Below are 22,067 nucleotides of genomic sequence, written 5' to 3' on the forward strand. Positions count from 1 at the left end.
ATCCGTATGAATCTCCGCTGGACCCGCTCCAGTGCCAGTATGTCCTTCCTGAGGTGTGGGGCCCAAAATTGCTCACAGTATTCTAAATGGGGCCTAACTAATGCTTTATAAAGCTTCAGAAGTACATCCCTGCTTTTATATTCCAAGCCTCTTGAGATAAATGACAACATTGCATTTGCTTTCTTAATTACGGACTCAACCTGCAAGTTTACCTTTAGAGAATCCTGGACTAGGACTCCCAAGTCCCTTTGCACTTCAGTATTATGAATTTTGTCACCGTTTAGAAAATAGTCCATGCCTCTATTCTTTTTTCCAAAGTGCAAGACCTCGCACTTGCCCACTTTGAATTTCATCAGCCATTTCTTGGACCACTCTCCTAAATAAATTCCCCAAAGAATACAATACTCTATAAGTAACTCTTAATCTTCCCTTGCAACCTCCAGAAGACAAAAAAAAAACTTTTTACAGAAAGACATCAGGTTTAACTGAGAGCAGTTACCACTTTGAAATCACCACTTTGAAATCACCAAATGAACATTCTTTAGCTTGCAGAGATTCATACACATCTTGCTGTGACTGCAGCTTCTCCAAATCTAAAACGAAACTAAACACACCCTGTAGCAAACAGCCTAAAGCGAAAGTGAAAACAGACAGACAGCCCAGCTCCACCCACACTCTGACATCACTGATAAACACCCATTTCTTAAAGGTCCATCCACTACAGCTATTTTATAAACACCCATTTCTTAAAGGTACTCTCACATGAGTGCTGTCAATACCCAGCTGATCACTTCAAAATCACTCAAGTGAGAAGGGAGGGTGATTAGAATGTGTGTGGAAGCTGCCAATCACAACCTAGTAAGGGAAATGAATGAATGGTTTGCACCTCGAGGATCTGAGGGGTCTAAACACAGCTGACTGGTTTCTCGTCCCAGGATTTGACACATGGTGCTTCCTGTGTCTGCGGGGGAGGTGAGGGCCTCCTGCCAGGGGTCACTTTTCTGGTGGGCTTCTTGACAGGGTCAATTTTCTTTAGATTTGGGTTTGGGTTTATTGTCACGTGTACCGAGGTACAGTGAAAAGTATTGTTCTGCGTACAGTTCAGACAGATTTTTCCAAACATGAAAAACATAGGACATACGATAAATACACAATGTAAATACATAGACACAAACATCGGGTGAAGCATACGAGTGCAGTACTACTCAGTAGCGAAGCTGTGTGGAGAGATCAGTTCAGTCCATAAGAGGGTCATTCAGGGGTCTGGTAACAGCGGGGAAGAAGCTGTTTTTGAATCTGTTAGTGCATTTGTCAGACTTTTGTATCTCCTGCCCGATGGAAGAGAGAATAACCTGGGTAGGAGGGGGTATTTGATTATGCTGCCTGCTTTCCCAAGGCAGCGGGAGGTGTAGACAGAGTCAGTGGATGGGAGGCGGGTTTGCGTGATGGACTGGGCTGTGTCACGGCTCTCTGTAGTTTCTTACGGTCTTGGGCTGAACAGTTGCCATACCAGGCTGTGATGCAGCCAGATAGGATGCTTTCTGTGGTGCATCTGTAAAGATAGGCAAGAGTTAATGTGGACATGCTGAATTTCCTTAGTTTCCTGAAGAAGTATAGACACTGTTGTGCTTTCTTGGTCGTAACGTTAACGTAGGTGGACTGGGAAAAACGGTTGGTGCTGTGCACATATAGCAATTTAAAGCTGTCAACCACCTCCAATTCTGCACCTTTTGATGTGGACAGGGGTGTGTATGACATTTTGCTTCCTGAAGTAAATGACCAGCTCCTTAGTTTTCTGATGGGGAGAAGCTTTCTGACAGGGGTCTCTTTTCTGGTGGATCTGTGGGGGGGCGGGGTCTCTTCATTTAGGGGACCTCTGTGGGGGTCTCCTTATTTAGGGGGCCTCTTGGAGGGTTGCGTGACGGCAGCGTAGAGCAACCGGCTCCAGCTGCTGATACGGCCTGGAGAATTGAGGAGTCCGTGGCTGCGCACGTGCAAGGTGGCGGCCTTTTGAGGCTGCTCTGCCATTCAATTAGATCATGGCTGATCTCTTCCTGGTCTCAGATCTACCTCCCCACCTGTTGCCCCTATCCCATTAACCCATGTTTTTTTATCAGAAATATATCTATCTCCTTGAAACCATTTAATGACTCAGATTCCAGCGCACTTTAGAAACCTGTTAAATTCTAACATGACTGGACAAAGGACCCGATTCTCCATTTTGGAAACTATGGGCTGGATTCTCCGGTCGCCGACACCAAAATCGCGTTTGCCGATCGGCCGGAGAATCAAAGTTCCCGACCGAATCGAGGGCGCCGCCACTTTCACGATGCTCCACTCCCTCCAAAGCGACGTACTCCGAGAGTACGTCGCGCAACGTATCGATGGCCTCGGGACATTTCCTGAGGCCCGCCCTTCGATGCTCCTCGCCCTACTGGCCGAGTTCCCGACGGCGTCGGTCGCGTGTGGTCTCATCCGTTGAGTACTTGGCGTGGTGGTTGCGGACTCAGTGCAGCACCGCCACAGTCGGGGGTGGGCCGATCCCAGGAAGGGGGGACTTTTATCAGGGGTGAGGGCCACTGTGGGGGGGTGGTTCGGGGCACGCGAGCCGGCCAATGGGTGGGTATTATTTCGCGGGCCAGGTCCGCGAGCGGCTTCTGCCACGTACTTATGCTCCTAATTCCTATGTTCCTGACCAACTCAATCTCTCCTTATACGTCAGTTCCGCTAGCCTAGCAATCAGTCTGGTGAACCTTCGCTGCACTCCCTCTATAACAAGAATATCCTTCCTCAGATAAGGAGACCAAAACTGTACACAATAATTGTCCTAACCGGCTCAATCTCTCCTCATACATCAGTCCCGCCATCCCAGGAATCCGTCTGGTAAACCTTTGCTGCACTCCTTCTATAGCAAGATCATCCTTCCTCAGATAAGGAGACCAAAACTACACAAATCATTCCAGGTGTGTTCTCACGAAAGCCCTGTATAATTGCAGCAAGGCATCCCTACTCCTCTACTCAAATCCTCTCTCCATGAAGGCCAATATACCATTTGCCTCTTTACCGCCTGCTGCACGTGCATGCTTACTTTCAGCTCCTGGTGTACAAGGACAGACTGGTTTCATTGTACGTTCCCCTCTCTCAATCTATAGCTATTCAGATAATAATCTGCCTTCCTGTTGTTGCTACCAAAGTGAATAACCTCACATTTATCCACATCATATTTCATCTGCCATGCATTTGCCTACTCACTTAACTTGTCCAAATCATACTGAATCATCTCTGTACCCTCCTCACAGCTCACCTGTCAACCAGATTTGTGTCATCTGTAAATTTGGAGATACTACATGTTATTCCCTCATCTAAATCATCTTTAATATATATTGTGAATACCTGGGGTCTTAGCACTGCAGTACCCCACTAGTCACTGCCTGCCATTTGGAAAAAGACCCATTGGGGCAGCACGGTAGCCTTGTGGATAGCACAATTGCTTCACAGCTCCAGGGTCCCAGGTTCGATTCCAGCTTGGGTCACTGTCTGTGCGGAGTCTGCACATCCTCCCCGTGTGTGCGTGGGTTTCCTCCGGGTGCTCCGGTTTCCTCCCACAGTCCAAAGATGTGCAGGTTAGGTGGATTGGCCATGATAAATTGCCCTTAGTGTCCAAAAATTGCCCTTAGTGTTGGGTGGGGTTACTGGGTTATGGGGATAGGGTGGCGATGTTGACCTTGGGTAGGGTGCTCTTTCCAAGAGCCGGTGCAGACTCGATGGGCCGAATAGCCTCCTTCTGCACTGTAAATTCTGTCTGTCTGTATTCCTACTCTTTGTTTCCTGTCTGCCAATCAGTTTTCTATCGACCTCAATACACTAACCCAATCCCATGCACTTTAATGTCACACGCTAATCTCTTATGTGGGACTTTGCCGAAAGCCTTCTGAAAGTCAAAATAAACCACATTCACTGGCTCCTGCTCATCAACTCTACTAATTTCATCCTCAAAGAATTCCAGTAGATTTGTCAAGCATGACTTCCCTTTCGTAAATGTATGTCCGATGCTGCTACTGCTTTCCAAGTGCTCTGCTATTAAATCTTTAATAATGGACTCTAGCATTTTCCTCACTACCAAAGTCAGACTGACTGATCTATAATTCCCTGCTTTCTCTCTACCTCCCCTTTTAAATAGGGGGGTTACGTTATCGACGGTCTAATCTGTAGGAACTATTCCAGAAACCAAAGATTCTTGGAAGATGACCACCAATGCATCTACTATCGGCTCAGACACTGTGGAGTCTGTATGGAGATCGACTCACACACTGTGGGGTCTGTATGGAGATCAGCTCACACACTCTGGGGTCTGTATGGCGATCGGCTCACACACTGTAGGGTCTGTATGGAGATCGGCTCACACACTGTAGGGTCTGTATGGAGATCGGCTCACACACTGTAGGGTCTGTATGGAGATCGGCTCACACACTGTAGGGTCTGTATGGAGATCGGCTCACACACTGTAGGGTCTGTATGGAGATCAGTGCATGTGGTAGTACCAGGTATTGTGGTACCTAAGAGGCTGATGACCATTGGTTAGAGCCAGGAGTTTACCATTGGCTGTTGTTACGTAGCTCCGCCTGTCAGATGGTGCCGTCCCAGCAGCCTTCACTTTCTGTACCGAAGCTGCTGGGGAACAAGTTCTAGTAGATTAAAGCCTTCAGTTATGAAATCACTTCGGCTTGAATGTAATTGATCGCGCATCAATTTAATCTACTAGACTTAAGCTGGAAGGATGGATCTCTGAATCAAACTGGAGTGCCTTCAATTCAGCCCCCACGCGGAGAACTCGGTTGCAATATTTAAACACTGGCTGGCATGCTTAAAGGCTACCTCAAGACGGCCGGAGGCACCCCCACAGAAGGACAGAAAATGCATCTCCTGCGCTCAAGGGTCAGCCCTGGGATCTACACCCTTATCGAGGAGGCGGAGAACTATGATGCCGCGATCGAACTGTTAGAAGGACATTATATCCGCCCTGTAAATCAGGTCTACGCACGTCACCTCGCAACTAGATGGCAAAGCCCCAGGGTATCGTTGGAAGATTTCTACCGGGCGCTACTGGTGCTGGGCCGAAACTGTGCCTGCCCGCAAGTTTCGGTGAGCGATCACATGGAACTTTTAATCAGGGATGCTTTCGTAGCAGGTATGAGCTCCTCAGATATCCGCCGAAGACTCCTAGAAAAGGACACCCTGGGACTTAAGAGAGGCACGGGCCCTGGCAGGGTCCATGGACGTTGCCTACAAAAACGCGCAGTCCTATGCGCCCGACCGCGCAGCGGCCCTCTGGGCTGCGTGGCACCCCGCAACGGCAGCCGCACAGACCTTCCCCCTGACCTCGCAGGCCTGCGCTACGAGACGGCCCGCTAACGCCGCCGGGACCCGCTGTTTCTTCTGCGGGCAGGTGAATCATCCCCGCCCACGCTGCCCAGCCCGCACCGCCGCCTGCAAAGGGTGCGGCAATAAGGGCCACTTTGTGCGTGTCTGCCAGGCCTGCGCAGTGGCCGCGGTCTCCAGCGACTCCGGACCGCCGCGGCAACCCCCCCTTCAGGCCCCGACCGGCCAGCGCTCACCGCCACCTCCCTATCCTAGGGCCACGTGCGACCCACGGGCGCGGCCATCTTGCCCCCCGGACACCACGCTGGACGAGTGGGCGCCGCCATTTTGTCCATCGCCGCCGCCATCTTGTTCGTCCCCGGACACCATGTGCGACCCATTGGTGACGCCATCTTGGATGGGGCCCCAGGCCCCAGCACGGCCAACTACACGCTGCCCGATCAGAACTCGCAACTGCTTTATCTGGCCTCGGTGACACTGGACCAAAGTCGACCCCGGACACTCGCAACAGCTACAATGACGGTCTTCATCAACGGCCATGAGACATCTTGCCTGATTGACTCTGGGAGCACCGAAAGCTTTGTTCACCCCGACACGGTAAGGTGCTGTTCACTTGTAACCCACCCTGTAAACCAAAGGATCTCCTTGGCCTCCGGGTCACACTCGGTGGAGATAAAGGGGTTCTGCCTAGCGAACCTCACTGTCCAAGGCAGGAAATTCAACAATTTCCGCGAACCTCACCCCGGATTGCAAACCCGTCGCCACCAGGAGCAGGCGGTACAGTGCCCAAGACCGGACCTTCATCAGGTCAGAGGTCCAAAGGCTGCTGGGGGAAGGGGTCATCAAAGCGAGCAACAGTCCCTGGAGAACTCAAGTAGTGGTGGTAAAGACCGGGGAGAAGCATAGGATGGTCATTGACTACAGCCAGACCATCAACAGGTTTACGCAGCTGGACGCGTACCCTCTCCCCCGTATAGCTGACCTGGTAAACAGGATCGCACAATACAAGGTTTTCTCCACGGTGGATCTCAAGTCCGCCTACCACCAGCTACCCCTCCGTAATAGTGACCGCAAGTACACTGCCTTCGAAGCAGATGGGCGGCTCTATCAATTTTTAAGAGTTCCCTTTGGTGTCACTAATGGGGTCTCGGTCTTCCAGCGAGAGATGGACCGAATGGTTGACCGGTACGGCTTACGCGCAACGTTCCCGTATCTGGATAGCGTCACCATCTGCGGCCATGACCAGCAGGACCACGACACCAACCTCCGCAAATTTCTCCAGACCGTGAAAATCCTTAACCTGACATACAATAAGGATAAATGCGTGTTTAGCACCGACCGTCTAGCCATTCTAGGCTACGTAGTGCGAAATGGAGTTATAGGCCCCGACCCTGAGCGCAAGAGCGCAAGAGCCCCCTTATGGAGTTCCCCCTCCCTCACTGCCCCAAGGCCCTGAAGCGCTGCCCCGGGGTTTTCAGCTATTACACACAGTGGGTCCCCAACTACGCAGACAAAGCCCGACCCCTAATCCAGTCCACAGCCTTCCCCCTGTCGACGGAGGCCCGCCAGGCCTTCAGCCGCATCAAAGCAGACATTGCAAAGGCCACGATGCGCGCCATCGACGAGTCCCTCCCCTTCCAGGTCGAGAGCGATGCGTCCAACGTAGCTCTGGCGGCCACCCTCAACCAAGCGGGCAGGCCCGTGGCTTTCTTCTCCCGTACCCTCCATGCTTCTGAAATTCGCCATTCCTCGGTCGGAAAAGAGGCACAAGCCATAGTAGAAGCTGTGAGACATTGGAGGCATTACCTGGCCGGCAGGAGATTCACTCTCCTCACGGACCAATGGTCGGTTGCCTTCATGTTCGATAATGCACAGCGGGGCAAGATTAAAAACGACAAGATCTTGCAGTGGAGGATAGAACTCTCCACCTTCAACTACGAGATCTTGTACCGTCCGGGGAAGCTAAACGAGCCTCCTGATGCCCTGTCCCGCGGCACTTGTGCCACTGCACAAGTGGACCGCCTCCGAGCCCTCCACGAGGACCTCTGCCACCCGTGGGTCACTCGTTTCTTCCACTTCATCAAGACCCGCAACCTGCCCTACTCCATCGAGGAGGTCAGGACAGTCACCAGGGACTGCCAAATCTGCGCGGAGTGCAAACCGCACTTCTACCGGCCAGAGAGGGTGCACCTGATAAAAGCTTCCCGTCCCTTTGAACGCCTCAGCATGGATTTCAAAGGCCCCCTCCCCTCCACCGACCGCAACACATACTTCCTGAACGTGATTGATGAGTACTCCCGGTTCCCATTCGCCCCCCCCTGCCCAGACATGACCACAACCACCGTCATCAAGGCCCTCCAGGGTATCTTTACACTGTTCGGTTTCCCCGCGTACATACACAGTGATAGGGGGTCCTCCTTTATGAGCGATGAACTGCGTCAATTTCTGCTCAGCAAGGGCATCGCCTCGAGCAGGACGACCAGTTACAACCCCCGGGGAAACGGACAGGTGGAGAGGGAGAACGGAACAGTCTGGAGACTGTTCTACTGGTCCTACGGTGCAGGAATCTCCCAGTGTCCCGCTGGCAAGAAGTCCTCCCGATGGCCCTCCACGCCATCCGGTCGCTGCTCTGTACAATCACAAATCAGACACCTCATGAACGTCTCCTTGTTTTCCCCAGGAAGTCCTCCTCCGGGACCTCTCTCCCAACTTGACCCATCCTGCTTCGGAAGCACGTGCGGGCGCACAAGTTGGACCCGTTGGTCGAGAGGGTCCATCTGCTGCACGCTAACCCCCAGATCGCCTACTTGCCGTTCCGTGATGGCCGGCAAGATACAGTATCCCTTCGGGACCTGGCGCCCACCGGAACCCCACGCGCACCCGAACCATTACACCCCCCCCCACCCCCCCCCAGCAGTGGGAGCGGTCAGTACTCCCGCCGCTCCTGCCTAGGCCCTCCCACCCACCGGCGCCCCCTACAGGCCCCCCCCCCACCTCGTGTCAACCGTTTGCCCCAACAGCACCGCCTAGGGGTGACAAAGCTGCCAGGGAGGCCGAAACCACGCTCCTGGAGTCGCAACCACCGGGACCCCCACCAGAATCACCACCGAAACCCAGACGGTCCAGAAGGACGACCAGGCCACCCGAACAACTGACTGCTTCGCTGTGATTTTAACTGTGAACGAACACTTTGTAAATATCCTCGACAGCACGGTACCTCCACACCTGATCATAACATGTTAAAGGCGACTGTTGCCACTGGCCACCAACCCCGCCGGACTCTTTTTTAACAGGGGGTGAATGTGGTAGTACCAGGTATTGCAGTACCCAAGAGGCTGATGACCATTGGTTAGACCCAGGAGTCTACCATTGGCTGTTGTTACGTAGCTCCGCCCTGACAGGCGGAGTATAAGAGAGGGTGCCGTCCCAGCAGCCTTCACTTTCTGTACTGAAGCTGCTGGGGAACAAGTTCTAGAAGATTAAAGCCTTCAGTTATGAAATCACTGCGTCTTGAGTGTAAGTGATCGCGCATCAGTGCACAAACTCGGGGGTCTGTATGGAGATCGGCTCAAACACTAGGGTCTGGATGGAGATCGGCTCAGACACTGTAGGGTCTGTATGGAGATTGGCTCAGACACTGAAGGTCTGTATGGAGATCGGCTCACACACTGTAGGGTCTGTATGGAGATCGGCTGACACGCTGTGTGCTCTGTATGGAGATCGGCTCAGACACTGGAAGGTCTGTATGGAGATCGGCTCACACACTGGGGTCTGTATGGAGATCGGCTCACAAACTATGGGGTCTGTATGGAGATCGGCTCACAAACTATGGGGTCTGTATGGAGATTGGCTCACACACTATGGGGTCTGTATGGAGATCGGCTCACAAACTATGGGGTCTGTATGGAGATCGGCTCACACACTGTGGGGTCTGTATGGAGATCGGCTCACACACTATGGGATCTGTATGGAGATCGGCTCACACACTGGAGGGTCTGTATGGAGATCGGCTCACACACTGTGGGGTCTGTATGGAGATCGGCTCACACTCTGTAGGGTCTGTATGGAGATCGGCTCACACACTGTAGGTCTGTATGGAGATCGGCTCACAAACTATGGGGTCTGTATGGAGATTGGCTCACACACTATGGGGTCTGTATGGAGATCGGCTCACAAACTATGGGGTCTGTGTGGAGATCGGCTCACACACTGTGGGGTCTGTATGGAGATCGGCTCACACACTGTAGGGTCTGTATGGAGATCGGCTCACACACTGTAGGGTCTGTATGGAGATCGGCTCACACACTGTAGGGTCTGTCTGGAGATCGGCTCACAAACTATGGGGTCTGTATGGAGATCGGCTCACACACTGTGGGGTCTGTGTGGAGATCAGTGCACACACTGTGGGGTCTGTATGGAGATCGGCTCACAGACTGAAGGGTCTGTATGGAGATCAGCGCACACACTATGGGGTCTGTATGGAGATCGGCTCACACACTGTGGGGTCTGTGTGGAGATCAATGCACACACTGTGGGGTCTGTATGGAGATCGGCTCACACACTGTCGGGTCTGTATGGAGATCGGCTCACACACTATGGGGTCTGTATGGAGATCGGCTGACATGCTGTAGGCTCTGTATGGAGATCGGCTCAGACACTGTAGGTCTGTATGGAGATCGGCTCACACTCTGTAGGGTCTGTATGGAGATCGGCTCACACACTGTGGGGTCTGTGTGGAGATCGGCTCACACACTGTAGGGTCTGTATGGAGATCGGCTGACATGCTGTAGGCTCTGTATGGAGATCGGCTCAGACACTGTAGGTCTGTATGGAGATCGGCTCACACTCTGTAGGGTCTGTATGGAGATCGGCTCACACACTGTAGGGTCTGTATGGAGATCGGCTCACACACTATGGGGTCTGTATGGAGATCGGCTCACACACTAGGTCTGTATGGAGATCGGCTCACACACTGTAGGTCTGTATGGAGATCGGCTCACACACTATGGGGTCTGTATGGAGATCGGCTCACACACTGTGGGGTCTGTATGGAGATCGGCTCACACACTGTGGGGTCCGTATGGAGATCAGTGCACACACTATGGGGCCTGTATGGAGATCGGCTCACACACTGTAGGGTCTGTATGGAAATTGGCTCAGACACTGTGGGGTCTGTATGGAGATCGGCTCACACACTGTGGGGTCTGTATGGAGATCGGCTCACACACTGTGGGGTCTGTATGGAGATCGGCTCACACACTGTAGGGTCTGTATGGAGGTCGGCTCACACACTGTGGGGTCAGTATGGAGATCGGCTCACACACTGTAGGGTCTGTATGGAGGTCGGCTCACACACTGTGGGGTCTGTATGGAGATCGGCTCACAAACTATGGGGTCTGTATGGAGATCGGCTCACACACTGTGGGGTCTGTATAGAGATCGGCTCACACACTGGGGTCTGTGTGGAGATCGGCTCAGACACTGTAGGGTCTGTATGGAGATCGGCTCACACACTGTGGGGTCTGTATGGAGATCGGCTCACACACTAGGGTCTGTATGGAGATCGGCTCACACACTGTGGGGTCTGTATGGAGATCGGCTCACACACTGTAGGGTCTGTATGGAGATCGGCTCACACACTGTAGGGTCTGTATGGAGATCGGCTCACACACTGTGGGGTCTGTATGGAGATTAGTGCACATACTCCGGGGTCTGTATGGAGATCGGCTCAGACACTGTAGGGTATGTATGGAGACCGGCTCACACACTATGGGGTCTGTATGGAGATCGGCTCACACACTGTGGGGTCTGTATGGAGATCGGCTCACACACTATGGGGTCTGTATGGAGATCGGCTCACACACTGTGGGGTCTGTATGGAGATCGGCTCACACACTGTAGGGTCTGTATGGAGATCGGCTCACACACTGTAGGGTCTGTATGGAGATCGGCTCACACACTGTCGGGTCTGTATGGAGATCGGCTCACACACTGTAGGATCTGTATGGAGATCGGCTCACACACTATGGGGTCTGTATGGAGATCGGCTCACACACTGTGGGGTCTGTATGGAGATCGGCTCACACACTATGGGGTCTGTATGGAGATCGGCTCAGACACTGTGGTGTCTGTATGGAGATCGGCTCACACACTGTGGGGTCTGTATGGAGATCAGCTCAGACACTGTAGGGTCTATATGGAGATCGGCTCCCACACTGTGGGGTCTGTATGGAGATCGGCTCACACACTATGGGGTCTGTATGGAGATCGGCTCAGACACTGTAGGGTCTGTATGGAGATCGGCTCACACACTGTTGGATCTGTATGGAGATCGGCTCACACACTGTAGGGTCTGTATGGAGATCGGCTCACACACTATGGAGTCTGTATGGAGATCAGTGCACACAATATGGGGTCTGTATGGCGATCGGCTCACACACTGTAGGGTCTGTATGGAGATCGGCTCACACACTGTAGGGTCTGTATGGAGATTGGCTCACACACTGTAGGGTCTGTATGGAGATCGGCTCACACACTGTGGGGTCTGTATGGAGATCGGCTCACACACTGTAGGGTCTGTATGGAGATCGGCTCACACACTGTTGGGTCTGTATGGAGATCAGCTCAGACACTGTAGGGTCTGTACGGAGATCGGCTCACACACTGTGGGGTCTGTATGGAGATCGGCTCACCCACTGTTGGGTCTGTATGGAGATCGGCTCACACACTATGGGGTCTGTATGGAGATCAGTGCACACACTCTGGGGTCTGTATGGCGATCGGCTCACACACTGTAGGATCTGTATGGAGATTGGCTCACACATTGTAGGGTCTGTATGGAGATCGGCTCACACACTGTGGGGTCTGTATGGAGATCGGCTCACACACTGTAGGGTCTGTATGGAGATCGGCTCACACACTGTGGGGTCTGTGTGGAGATCAGCTCAGACACTGTAGGGTCTTTATGGAGATCGGCTCACACACTGTGGGGTCTGTATGGAGATCGGCTCACACACTGTAGGGTCTGTATGGAGATCGGCTCACACACTGTAGGGTCTGTATGGAGATCGGCTCACACACTGTGGGGTCTGTATGGAGATTAGTGCACATACTCCGGGGTCTGTATGGAGATCGGCTCAGACACTGTAGGGTCTGTATGGAGATCGGCTCACACACTGTAGGGTCTGTATGGAGATCGGCTCACACACTATGGAGTCTGTATGGAGATCAGTGCACACAATATGGGGTCTGTATGGAGATCGGCTCACACACTGTAGGGTCTGTATGGAGATCGGCTCACACACTGTAGGGTCTGTATGGAGATTGGCTCACACACTGTAGGGTCTGTATGGAGATCGGCTCACACACTGTGGGGTCTGTATGGAGATCGGCTCACACACTGTAGGGTCTGTATGGAGATCGGCTCACACACTGTTGGGTCTGTATGGAGATCAGCTCAGACACTGTAGGGTCTGTACGGAGATCGGCTCACACACTGTGGGGTCTGTATGGAGATCGGCTCACCCACTGTTGGGTCTGTATGGAGATCGGCTCACACACTATGGGGTCTGTATGGAGATCAGTGCACACACTCTGGGGTCTGTATGGCGATCGGCTCACACACTGTAGGGTCTGTCTGGAGATTGGCTCACACATTGTAGGGTCTGTATGGAGATCGGCTCACACACTGTGGGGTCTGTATGGAGATCGGCTCACACACTGTAGGGTCTGTATGGAGATCGGCTCACACACTGTGGGGTCTGTGTGGAGATCAGCTCAGACACTGTAGGGTCTTTATGGAGATCGGCTCACACACTGTGGGGTCTGTATGGAGATCGGCTCACACACTGTAGGGTCTGTATGGAGATCGGCTCACACACTGTAGGGTCTGTATGGAGATCGGCTCACACACTGTGGGGTCTGTATGGAGATTAGTGCACATACTCCGGGGTCTGTATGGAGATCGGCTCAGACACTGTAGGGTCTGTATGGAGACCGGCTCACACACTATGGGGTCTGTATGGAGATCGGCTCACACACTGTGGGGTCTGTATGGAGATCGGCTCACACACTGTGGGGTCTGTATGGAGATCGGCTCACACACTGTGGGGTCTGTATGGAGATCGGTGCACACAATATGGGGTCTGTATGGCGATCGGCTCACACACTGTAGGGTCTGTATGGAGATCAGCTCAGACACTGTAGGGTCTTTATGGAGATCGGCTCACACACTGTGGGGTCTGTATGGAGATCGGCTCACACACTGTAGGGTCTGTATGGAGATCGGCTCACACACTGTAGGGTCTGTATGGAGATCGGCTCACACACTGTGGGGTCTGTATGGAGATTAGTGCACATACTCCGGGGTCTGTATGGAGATCGGCTCAGACACTGTAGGGTCTGTATGGAGATCGGCTCACACACTGTAGGGTCTGTATGGAGATCGGCTCACACACTATGGAGTCTGTATGGAGATCAGTGCACACAATATGGGGTCTGTATGGAGATCGGCTCACACACTGTAGGGTCTGTATGGAGATCGGCTCACACACTGTAGGGTCTGTATGGAGATTGGCTCACACACTGTAGGGTCTGTATGGAGATCGGCTCACACACTGTGGGGTCTGTATGGAGATCGGCTCACACACTGTAGGGTCTGTATGGAGATCGGCTCACACACTGTTGGGTCTGTATGGAGATCAGCTCAGACACTGTAGGGTCTGTACGGAGATCGGCTCACACACTGTGGGGTCTGTATGGAGATCGGCTCACCCACTGTTGGGTCTGTATGGAGATCGGCTCACACACTATGGGGTCTGTATGGAGATCAGTGCACACACTCTGGGGTCTGTATGGCGATCGGCTCACACACTGTAGGGTCTGTCTGGAGATTGGCTCACACATTGTAGGGTCTGTATGGAGATCGGCTCACACACTGTGGGGTCTGTATGGAGATCGGCTCACACACTGTAGGGTCTGTATGGAGATCGGCTCACACACTGTGGGGTCTGTGTGGAGATCAGCTCAGACACTGTAGGGTCTTTATGGAGATCGGCTCACACACTGTGGGGTCTGTATGGAGATCGGCTCACACACTGTAGGGTCTGTATGGAGATCGGCTCACACACTGTAGGGTCTGTATGGAGATCGGCTCACACACTGTGGGGTCTGTATGGAGATTAGTGCACATACTCCGGGGTCTGTATGGAGATCGGCTCAGACACTGTAGGGTCTGTATGGAGACCGGCTCACACACTATGGGGTCTGTATGGAGATCGGCTCACACACTGTGGGGTCTGTATGGAGATCGGCTCACACACTGTGGGGTCTGTATGGAGATCGGCTCACACACTGTGGGGTCTGTATGGAGATCGGCTCACACACTGTAGGGTCTGTATGGAGATCGGCTCACACACTGTAGGGTCTGTATGGAGATCGGCTGACACACTGTCGGGTCTGTATGGAGATCGGCTCAGACACTGTAGGGTCTGTATGGAGATCGGCTCACACACTGTAGGGTCTGTATGGAGATCGGCTGACACACTGTCGGGTCTGTATGGAGATCGGCTCACACACTGTAGGATCTGTATGGAGATCGGCTCACACACTATGGGGTCTGTATGGAGATCGGCTCACACACTATGGGGTCTGTATGGAGATCGGCTCACACACTATGGGGTCTGTATGGAGATCGGCTCAGACACTGTGGTGTCTGTATGGAGATCGGCTCACACACTGTGGGGTCTGTATGGAGATCAGCTCAGACACTGTAGGGTCTGTATGGAGATCGGCTCACACACTGTGGGGTCTGTATGGAGATCGGCTCACACACTATGGGGTCTGTATGGAGATCGGCTCAGACACTGTAGGGTCTGTATGGAGATCGGCTCACACACTGTTGGATCTGTATGGAGATCGGCTCACACACTGTAGGGTCTGTATGGAGATCGGCTCACACACTATGGAGTCTGTATGGAGATCAGTGCACACAATATGGGATCTGTATGGAGATCGGCTCACACACTGTAGGGTCTGTATGGAGATCGGCTCACATACTGTAGGGTCTGTACGGAGATCGGCTCACACACTGTCGGGTCTGTATGGAGATCGGCTCACACACTGTAGGATCTGTATGGAGATCGGCTCACACACTATGGGGTCTGTATGGAGATCGGCTCACACACTGTGGTGTCTGTATGGAGATCGGCTCACACACTGTGGGGTCTGTATGGAGATCAGCTCAGACACTGTAGGGTCTGTATGGAGATCGGCTCACACACTGTGGGGTCTGTATGGAGATCGGCTCACACACTATGGAGTCTGTATGGAGATCAGTGCACACAATATGGGATCTGTATGGAGATCGGCTCACACACTGTAGGGTCTGTATGGAGATCGGCTCACATACTGTAGGGTCTGTACGGAGATCGGCTCACACACTGTCGGGTCTGTATGGAGATCGGCTCACACACTGTAGGATCTGTATGGAGATCGGCTCACACACTATGGGGTCTGTATGGAGATCGGCTCACACACTGTGGTGTCTGTATGGAGATCGGCTCACACACTGTGGGGTCTGTATGGAGATCAGCTCAGACACTGTAGGGTCTGTATGGAGATCGGCTCACACACTGTGGGGTCTGTATGGAGACCGGCTCACACACTATGGGGTCTGTATGGAGATCGGCTCAGACACTGTAGGGTCTGTATGGAGATCGGCTCACACACTGTAGGATCTGTATGGAGATCGGCTCACACACTGTAGGGTCTGTATGGAGATCGGCTCGCGCACTGTGGGGTCTGTATGGAGATCGGCTCACACACTGTAGGGTCTGTATGGAAATTGGCTCAGACACTGTAGGGTCTGTATGGAAATTGGCTCAGACACTAGGGTCTGTATGGAGGTCGGCTCACACACTGTAGGATCTGTATGGAGATCGGCTCACACACTGTAGGGTCTGTATGGAGATCGGCTCGCGCACTGTGGGGTCTGTATGGAGATCGGCTCACACACTGTAGGGTCTGTATGGAAATTGGCTTAGACACTGTAGGGTCTGTATGGAAATTGGCTCAGACACTGTGGGGTCTGTATGGAGATCGGCTCACACCTTAGGGTCTGTATGGAAATTGGCTCAGACACTGTAGGGTCTGTATGGAAATCGGCTCACACACCGTAGGGTCTGTATGGAGATCGGCTCACACACTGAAATGAAATGAAATGAAAATCGCTTATTGTCACGAGTAGGCTTCAATGATGTTACTGTGAAAGGCCCCACAGGGTCTGTATGGCGATCGGCTCACACACTATGGGATCTGCATGGGGATCAACTCACATGTTGTGTGGCCTGTATGGAAATGGGCTCACTGAGGAGTCTCCAGAAATTAGGTGCAGAATTTTCTGCCCCAGTCAGTGGCGAGTACGGAGGCGGGTGGGTTTGTAGATTTGCCCTGTGTGCTAGATTTCTGGCTTTCCGGAAGCATCACACCGGTGCCATTTTCCTGGAGTTGGAGTAGGGGGTTGATACTCGGCAGGGCTAACTGCCTGCGAGCGCTAGCGGGTTGCCAATTAAAGGGATTGTATGGGCACTTAACGCGTATTGCCAGAGTGCCCCTCAAGGCATCGAGGACTAGGTCAGGTGCCTAGTAGCAGCGGCCTCCCTGGTTACACCAGAATCTACAGGAGCTGCTGCTGAATCCATTTTTTAAATCTAAAACTGTAAAAGATTGGATTGAGTGTATCAAGATGGAGGTGATCTCTCTCTCTTACCTGAACTGCAGACTGCTGTTCCATCTGAGCTAGAGTGATTCGTAATCCTAAATAGACGGCAAGGCTGCCCTCTAATCACTAATTAACCAATTTGGAGAAAATCACTGTTGGATTACTGTTTCCCACAGTGTGACCCCACCCCACCCCCCTCCCCGTCCCACTACTACTTGAACCCAACATGAGGTCATGAGAGTCCTGATCCAAAATCCTGCCCCAGCGGGCACAATGACACATTTGAAGAGATCTGTTCACACATATTGAGGTCTATACAGATGTAATGTGCAGGTTCCCATTTATAATAAATCCCCAGAATTCTACCATCTATTGCCAAAGTTATGGGTGGAAGTCTGGAACATTTCCTGTTGGAAAATTTGAGCCTAGATTTTTTGTTCCTCTGGAATTCTCAATCTGTTATAGTTTTTTGAATCTCTGCAGAAAGGCCCAAAGGCAGAACTGTCTGTCTGAGCTTTACACATGTAGGATGAGCTCTCTACTAAATCTACACTTGTGCTCCCACAGAAACATTGATACTCTGATTGTTGACATCTACCCCGTGCTGGACACACCAGCAAAACAGGTGATCTGGCAGTTCATCTATCAGCTGCTGACATATGAGGAGCAGGAACATTGTCACCAGAAGATTGCCAGATTCCTGGGATACAAGGCAGCCGCAGGTGAGATGTGCTGATTGGTAAAGGAGAGTGCGCGAGGCTGCCCAAGGAGTGTGACCTGTGGAATCTGAGAAAGAAATGATTGAGTGTGACCTTCATAGGAGCAGAAAGAGACTGGACTCTTTTGTGTTGCTGGCTGCACTAGATTAAGTAACTGTCAAAAATATCAACTCACACAGGAGCTCTCTGAGAACTGCCTGGCATTTCATCAATTAGACATTTACAACCCTCAAGTATAAATTCTTGCATTAGAATGCAATACTTTGCAAAGGCAAAGTTCTAAATAACTGAATACCTGAATTAACTCATTGTGACAGTGTCTTTCCATCACAGAACAATTTTCATCCCCACTATCCTCCTCCAGCCTGGCTGATTCTGTTCTCTCATTGATTTATCTCATTTACTCAAAATAAAAAGTGTGGCCATGGATACCCACATAGGCCCTATGCCTGTCTTTTTTGTGGGGTAGATGGAACATTCCTTGTTCCAGTCCTACTCTGCCCCCCGCCCCGTCCCACAACTCTTTGATTTTTAAAAATAAATTTAGAGTACCCAATTATTTTTTTCCAATTAAGGGGCAATTTAGCGTGGCCAATCCACCTAACCAGCACATCTTTGGGTTGTGGGGGTGAAACCCACGCAGGTACGGGGAGAATGTGCAAACTTCACATGGACAGTGATGCAGAGCCGGGATTCAAACCCGATTCCTCAACGCCGTAGTCCCAGTGCTAACCAATGCGCCACGTGCCACCCCCCCCGCCCCCCCATAACTCTTTGATGACTGTATTGGTTATGTTTCCTGCTCTCTCCCAGCATTGAAAAGATTAATCAGTCGTGTTGCCAATTTCCTCCCTTATCCCATCTTCATCTGGTCCATTTCCGATTGGTTCCTTCCCTTAACTGTTCTGAAATGTTTTTGGGATAGGCTGTCTAATAATATCCATTACAACCCTACCAATTCCCACTACTACCTTCCACACTCCCTGCTTCCTGTAAGAACTCCATTTGGAGAGACAGTGGCACAGTGGTAATGTCACTAGACTAGTAATCCAGAGGCCTAGGCTAATCCTCTGGGAATATGGGTTCAATCTGGAATTGCAAGCAAGTCTTGGTATGGTGACTAAGAACTTCACTAAAGCTTTTCAGGGAACTATCCATCCTTACCTGGTCTGGCCCACATGTCACTCCAGACCCACAACAATGACTCTCAAATACCCTCTGATATAGCATAGCAAGCTATTCAGTTTATGGCCTTACCAGCAATGTTCATTCACATCTCATGAAAGAATTGAAAAATCCATTTTCCTTGTTTCTTTGTATCCATCGCATCTCTTCTGATGATGCCACCTTCCACGGTGTCCTTCTGACATGACTTCCTTTTTCCTAAACCAAGGATTTCTCCCTGACTGTGGTTGACAAGGTCCTCATCCGTCTGACCCATTTCCTGCACTTCTGCCCACACCCATTCCCTCCCTCCCAGAACCACGATAGGATTCCCCTTGCCTTCAATTTGCATTTCACCAGCCTCCATATTCAAAGGATCAACTTCCACTCTTTCCATCATCTCCGGCATGTTACCACCAGCAAACGGATCTTCCCCTCTCTTCCCCTGTCAGCCTTCTAAAGGGCCCATTCTTTCTGGGACAGCCTGGTCCACTCCTCTATCCTCATCCCCTTCCCACAGAGCCTTCCCATACAATCACCCCTTGCCTACCCTCTCCACTGTCCAAGGCCTCAAACACTCCTTCCAGGTAAAGCAGGGATTTATTTGTACTCCTTTCAATTTAGTATTCTGTATTTGCTACTCACAATGTAGTCTCCTCTACATTGGGGAGAGATAATGCAGGCTGGGTGATTGCTTTGCAGAACACTTCTGTCCGCAAGTGTGACCCCGACCTTCTAGTTGCTTCCCATTTCAATTCACCATCTTTCCATCATGCTCATATTTCTGTTCTCAGCCTGCTACAATGTTCCAGTGAAGACTATGTTATTCTCTAAGCCTGAATAAAGATTGTAGACTTCCAGTTAACACAAATACTTTATTCAGTGGGTTTGTTCTGTTTCCAGAGCTTATGACTAGTGAAGCTGAGGTAAACTGCCTATGCTGAGCTGCCTCTGTCTGCTGCTGCTCACTAGCCCTGTGCTTCTCGGATCCTCCCTTGGGCTGGACCCTTTATACCCGTCTCTGATGCTGTCCTCTAGTGATGCTGTGGCTGTTACATCTGTCTGTAGTCCCTGGTGTATGTGCAGATGTAGGTACAGATGTACAGATCACTACACCCCCCCCCCTTTTTATTGGACATGTTTTCTAGACTGGCCCCATGAAAACTGTACATAACAAGTGGTGAGAATATGCAAATCTGCACAGTGAAAATTATAAAAGTAATACAGAAACAATTAACAGTGTTGTGAGTCCATCATGAGAAATGTCCATATTCGTCTTGTGCGTGTGTTGAAGTGTCGTTACAAATCTAGCCGGTCGGGTGCCTTATGGCTTCTGCTGGAGTGTTAACGGTGGTAGTAGGGATGATGGTTTGATGTCATCAAGAGTACTGTCTGGCGTTGTGTGGCGAGGAACGTCCTGTGGACAAATGGACTTGGTCAAGTCCAGTGTGGGAAATACTGGCATTGTAGGTCGAATCTCAACTAGATCCCGGCAGTTACGGCGGAAAAGTACTCCCGCAGACGATTTGACAATGTAGGACCGCTAGGTTGATTTCGGAACGTGACTCGGCTGCTTTGCAGATGAGTCGTTTAATGATGTGGACACCTTTTCCCCTGTTCCATTTGATTGTGGGTAGCGATTCTGTGTCGCACCGTTGTCTGACCTCGACTTTTTCCTGTGTTTGTGGTATTGATTCTGTATGTCATCGTTCGTGAAAGCTGTTTTGCTTGTTTGTTCTGGAGCAGATGTGAATGTGGTGATATGCATCACTGTAAGTACACAAGGGGTTAATGTAAATACACGCAGACTAGATAGACACTAGAGGGAGCACCAGAGACATGACACACAGACATTCAACCAATAGGTCAGTAAGATAGGACACGGCCAGTGGGCAGTCACGATACACACAGAGCTGACACTACCACAGGAGGGCATTACACCAACCCATATAAAAGGACACAGCACACATGATCTTCCTTTTTCCAGTGGAGACACTCAGTGAGTACAGACACAGGGTTGATTGAACATCACACCCACCACGTGGATTGTAGCAGACTGGTTCATCAGTCTGAGTAGCCAGAGCAGGATTAACAGTAGAGTCGAATCCAAGTAGGAGAATCGTTAACAGTAATAAATGTGTTAAAGCTATCTCCAAGTCTGAACCTTCCTTTGTCAGAGTGCACATCAAGGAAGCAGCTTATGCTACGTCAAGAGCATAACAAAACAGTGAATTTGTGAGATTCTTTATCATGCCATGGCATGTTTGTAGTCTTGTCATTGTTTTGCAGTGTGCTATGGCATTGTCCTTCACGTGCAGAGTTGTACCATGTTGTACAGGTCGTTGTTTCATTGTTGTTGTTTCTGTCTTTGTTGTTTTCGTTGTCGTTCTTGTTGTTGTTTTTGTCATTTCTGTCTTGGTTATTTTCGTTTCCGTTCTTGTTGTTCTTTTTGTCGTGCTTGTTGATTCTGTTTTCGTTGTTTTCGCTTTTATTCTTGTTCTTTTTCTTGTCGTGCTTGTTGTTTCTGGGATGCTTTGTGTTGCTTTTGTCGTTCTTGTTGCGCTGCATGTTGTATTTGTTGTTGCTGTTGTTGTTTGTGTTTCTGCTGTGCTTCTTGCGGTTTTTGTTGTTCTTGTTGCGCTCAATGAGTGTGCCATTAGGATGATTTGAGTCATTGTCACAGTTATTGGTGTCAGTGTCCTTTGTGGTATCTGCTACATTGAGCGTATCTTCTTGAGAATTGTGAGAATGATCTGATGTTGCATTGAATTTGGTGACATCAGTCATTTGTGGTGGATTCGATTCCTTTTCTTTGCTTACTTGGTACTCCTCTTCTAGAGTCATTTCTGGTTCACTTGAATCATCATTAATTTCTAGGTGCTCCTCTTTTGGAGTCAATTCAGGTTCATTTGAATCATCTGTGATCTCTTTGTGCTCCTTTTCTGGAGTCAAAATCTTCACAATTTCATTTTGTTGTGGGTCGTAGTGCTCCTTTTCTGGAGTCAAAACCTTCAAGATTTCATTGGACATGGTCTCTCTGGACTCTTGGTGCTCCTCTTCTGGAGTCAAAATCTTCAAGATTTCAA

The 22,067-nt window shown here is 50.9% G+C and overlaps 1 protein-coding gene across 2 annotated transcripts in view; it reads left to right on the plus strand.

The window, feature by feature from the left end:
- grid2ipb (glutamate receptor, ionotropic, delta 2 (Grid2) interacting protein, b) overlaps positions 1–22,067 on the plus strand; it is a 250,484-nt gene that overhangs the window by 136,395 nt on the left and 92,022 nt on the right. For both annotated transcript variants that reach the window (XM_072481106.1, XM_072481107.1), the window contains one exon: positions 17,666–17,820. In XM_072481106.1, coding sequence (XP_072337207.1) covers positions 17,666–17,820 — 155 coding nt within the window. The remainder of the gene's footprint in view (positions 1–17,665; positions 17,821–22,067) is intronic.

The sequence above is a fragment of the Scyliorhinus torazame genome, chromosome 17 (assembly GCF_047496885.1).
Source record: "Scyliorhinus torazame isolate Kashiwa2021f chromosome 17, sScyTor2.1, whole genome shotgun sequence".
NCBI lineage: Eukaryota > Metazoa > Chordata > Chondrichthyes > Carcharhiniformes > Scyliorhinidae > Scyliorhinus > Scyliorhinus torazame.